At 47.4% G+C, this 4,100-nt stretch overlaps 1 protein-coding gene across 1 annotated transcript in view; it reads left to right on the top strand.

Annotated features, from left to right (window-relative positions):
- The first annotated feature begins 671 nt into the window (after positions 1-671).
- SESN1 (sestrin 1) overlaps positions 672-4,100 on the top strand; it is an 84,568-nt gene continuing 81,139 nt past the window's right edge. The window contains exon 1 of the mRNA XM_017827899.1: positions 672-950. Within this exon, the coding sequence (XP_017683388.1) occupies positions 687-950 (264 nt within the window). The 5' untranslated portion in view covers positions 672-686. The remainder of the gene's footprint in view (positions 951-4,100) is intronic.

The following is a 4,100-nucleotide window of genomic DNA, read 5'->3' as shown; positions in this document are numbered from 1 at the left end:
CCGGCGGGGCCAGCCCTGCCCCCGCGCTGCCTGCTGGGACATGTAGTTCCCCCCGTGCGCAGCGCCGCCTGCCGGGACACGTAGTCCTCGCTCACGGGCGCCACTGCACTGCCCTTCAGCCGGACTACACATCCCAGCACCCCCTCCTGGCGCTGCCGCTGCCCGCCACGATTGGGCCGCCGTGAGCGAGCGCTGAGAGACGATTGGCTGATCGGCGTGCCCGTCGTGCGGTCTCCCCGTGCTGGCGGAACTCCTGCCCCCCGCCCGGTACGAGGGGTTGTCGGGGGTCCGTGGCGGCCCCGGCGGGGAGGGCTGAGGGGCGGCCCCAGCCCTGCCTCTCCCGGGGCGGCCCCTTCCCTCCATGCCCGGGGCAGGGAGGAGGAGCCGTCGGCGCCGCGAGGTGGTGGCCGCCCCTCTCCTCACCGGGAAAGGCGAAGCCGCAGCGGCGCCGCTCGCTCGGCAGCCTCGGCGCGGGAGGGCGGCGGCGGCTGTCGGGGGCACCCGGCGGGGCTGAGGCGGCGCCCGCCCGCGCTGCCCCCCATGCGGCGCGGGCAGCGGGCTCTGCGCTCGTCGTCGTCTGTGTGGGCGGGCTGGCGGCTGCCGGGAGCCCGCCATGGGGCGGCCGCGGCGGGGCTGCTGAGGAGGAGGAGGAGGCGGCGGCAGGGGAGCGGCAGCCAGTCGGCCCCATGGAGGAGCGGGATGGCGAGGTGCGCTGGGACGGGCTGTGCAGCCGCGACGCCGCCGCCCGCGCCGCCGCCCTGGACACCATCGGGCAAGCCGTGCTCCGCCGCGCAGAGAGCATCGCCCCCGCCGCGGCCGCCGACGGGCTCCCGGCGCTCGCCGCCCGCGACGGGCTGGGCGAGGCGCTGGCCCGCCTTCTCATGCTCTCCAAGCGCTGCCCCTTCCCCGACGTGAGGGAGAAGAGCGAGGCGATCCTCGGCGGGGTGCAGGTGAGCGCGGCAGAACCCACCCCCTTTGACTGTGGGTCGGGGGCTTTCCCGGACCCGTCCCGCGCAGGGCACCCTCGGTTTTCTGGGCTCTGACCCGCTCTGTCAGGTTTATTCGTGCATTAATACGTGCCAAATGATCTCCCCCACCCCTCTCCCCGCGAAGAAACCTTCGGAAAAGCGCTACTAAAAGGCAAGGCCGGGGGGGAAGTGTCTCTGGAGACGTTCAAATCCCACTGGACGGGTTCCTGTGTAACCTGCTCTAGGGGACCCTGCCTTGGCAGTGGGATTGGGCTGGATCATCTCCAGAGATCGCTTCCAACCCTAAGTATTCTCTGGTTCTGTGAAAGAGCGTGAAGTCTTTCAGTGCAATCCGGCGGAGAGGATTTGGCGGTGAATAGCTGGAAAGTTGGGACATCCCGAAGGAAGCGCTGAAATGACAACTTGAACACTCTAGTTTCGGTATGCGTGACCAGTGCCGCGATATTACTAGGTTGCCTTTAACAGAAAATCAGGAAGTATTAACATTCGAGGTTGCGAATTGAAAATATAAATGGGAAATTTTGGAGCATTTAAAAACCGTGTGAGCTTCAAGGTTGCTGAGCCAGAGCCTGTCAAAATTCCCTTCTTGTTCATTGGAAAATAGTTTCTCCACTGGAATCGATAGGATCCAAACTATTTTTTTTATTTTTTTTTTTTATAGCTCATAGGCGGCCTAGCCAGTAGATGATTACTTTTACTGACCTAATGCTAACAAAAGTAAATGTTACTTTGTACTCTTCCACTGTTACAATCTAATTATAGTTAGTCGCATTGCAATTCTGTTGCTCACCTCAAATTTTTGTGCAGGTCTTGAAATTCTTGTATTAATGGGTCTAGCAGCACTGCTAAAAATACTACTTGCTGGAGAATAGGAAAAGGAAATTTGGGTATTTCTTTTAATCACAACTGAATACATAAAACTATGCTTTGAGTTAGCTGCCCCATTCCCACTGTTGTGCTTTTTCTCCCTGAACATTAACAGGTTGAATAAAGGGGAATCTAGGAAAAATAACAACAATAATAATAATATTTAAAAATATTATAGATCTAATAATTTATACATTGCATACATATGTATTACATGAAAACCACTACATATAATAATATATGTTGAAATACATTCTGAGTTTGGATTATTGGAGCTGAAAGAGACTCTTTATTTTATCTAACTTCTCAATAGTGTGCAATGTGATAGATACAGTATAATTTATTTTGTATAGTTGAGGCTGTATGGGATGTTTTTCTCAAAGCAGATTTTATCAGTAGAAGCTGATGTTTTTCGCATGGTCTATGTGAAAAGCTTGTCAGCTTTTCTTTAAAAACCCAAACCAGTGAAACAAATCACCCCAAACTTGAATATTAAGTTGAAAACTTAATCTGGCACCTTTGCAACATCATTTTCCCTCTTAAAGATTCAAATGAGAAGTGAGTTTTTTACCAGTGAGAATGATGAGTCACTGGAACAGTGACTTCCCTGCTAAGGGAAGGCTTGTTTTTATCAGGTTCAAGATATCAGTCTATTCAAAGGCCAAACAGATGGTGATCTCTCACCTAAATTTTGGAGGAGGTCGGAATACATGACCTGATTACTCCCTCTTAGATTTTTATGTATTTGAAGTTAGAGGCATGATCAACTATTAGTCTTGTTTAGAAACTTTGTTACCAGCTTTTTTTAACTAGGCAAAAAAGCTCTGGCAGAAAATATGTCCATCTTCATTAAGAAAGTGCAAGCTCAAATCCTATGGTCATAGCTGGCTTGATTAATAAAAATAGATGGAAAGGTATAACAGATATGAAACCAGCTGAATGCACACAAGCTGCGGTAAAGGTTTAACAGCAAATGAAGCAAAATAAAATCAAGTACAACATTATTTTAAGAAAATCTTTAAAAGCTGCTGCAAGAGAGATGTATTCTATATTTTATGAATTTAGAGTGGCAAATCTTATTTCTTGTGTCTGTACTCATAAATGCAGATGTTTATTGTAATATTTGGATCCACATGTGTGGAAGAAATAATCCAATCCAAGTATTCCATTTTGGATGCTGAGAACTATTGTCAGGTGTAAAATGGTTTTCTGTTGATTACATGGCTAAGAGGAATTTTATTCAAATCTCTGCAATGAAGATGGCAGATAAAGCAAACTATTAAATATAATTATCCCACAGAACTTGTGGCTTTCAGCAGTGATTCCAAAGGTAAATAGCTTAGTAACATTGTAAAAATGTGAAATTCTATTCAGAACAGCATCAGTACTCATAGGACTAACTTGTATTACTTTAGCTCCTTGTTTTGGGATACGAAACAATATTTAAGTCCACAGCAATATGTACCATTATGCTATCTAAACCTTATTCTTTGCCAGGTTATTAAATGACATAGAGCCCAAGGCAGGAGAGGCAACTTGAAATCCAAAAATTCTGCTGAGGACTGGGGCTCCCCTCCTTTTCTCTGCTGTCAGATGGTCCAAATCAGACTAGTAGTCTGAGCCTGGACTGATTTATTTTTTTTTTTATCCTTCCCTCTCTCCCCCTCCCTCATTCCCCTCAAAATTGTAAAATGTGCTTTCTTCATCTTTCAGCTTTGCTTCCAGGATAAATCCGTGAGGAAATCCAAGATTTGAATTTTCCATGTGGTCTAACGGCTATTTCTTTCTGGGGCTGGTGCCCTCTTGCCCGTTGGGACAATCAGCAAATCTTTAGGCATGAGCAACTGTGCTGCTGGTGTTTTTGCAGCTTTGTGTCTGGAGCAAGTTGGTAGAATGCATTATATGGCTGGTGTGAGCTGCAGGCTTGGCAGCAGCCTGTGTCAGCGTGGCATCCCTCTAAGCCTGCCTTTGTTACGGTCTTTTTTTTTTTTCTTTTCTGGATAAAAAGTCCTCTGATATGTGGTGGAATGCTAAGTGTGCAACTTTCTTCTTTGCTATTAAAAACAGCATTATTAATGCTATTATTAATAAATAGTATAAGAATTTATAAAAATTAATTATCGCCTAGCATAAAGTCCTGTTGATCTGACTTATGTTCAGGATATTGAGTTTCTTATTGTAGGTTATATATATATATTTATATATAATAATATATACATTTAGCCATTTAGAATATATCTAATT

The sequence above is a fragment of the Lepidothrix coronata genome, unplaced genomic scaffold, assembly GCF_001604755.1.
Source record: "Lepidothrix coronata isolate B3197 unplaced genomic scaffold, Lepidothrix_coronata-1.0 Scaffold5, whole genome shotgun sequence".
NCBI classification, from domain to species: Eukaryota; Metazoa; Chordata; class Aves; order Passeriformes; family Pipridae; genus Lepidothrix; species Lepidothrix coronata.
The sequence above is the reverse complement of the archived record's forward strand: the minus strand, read 5'-3'. Positions and strand labels throughout refer to the sequence as shown.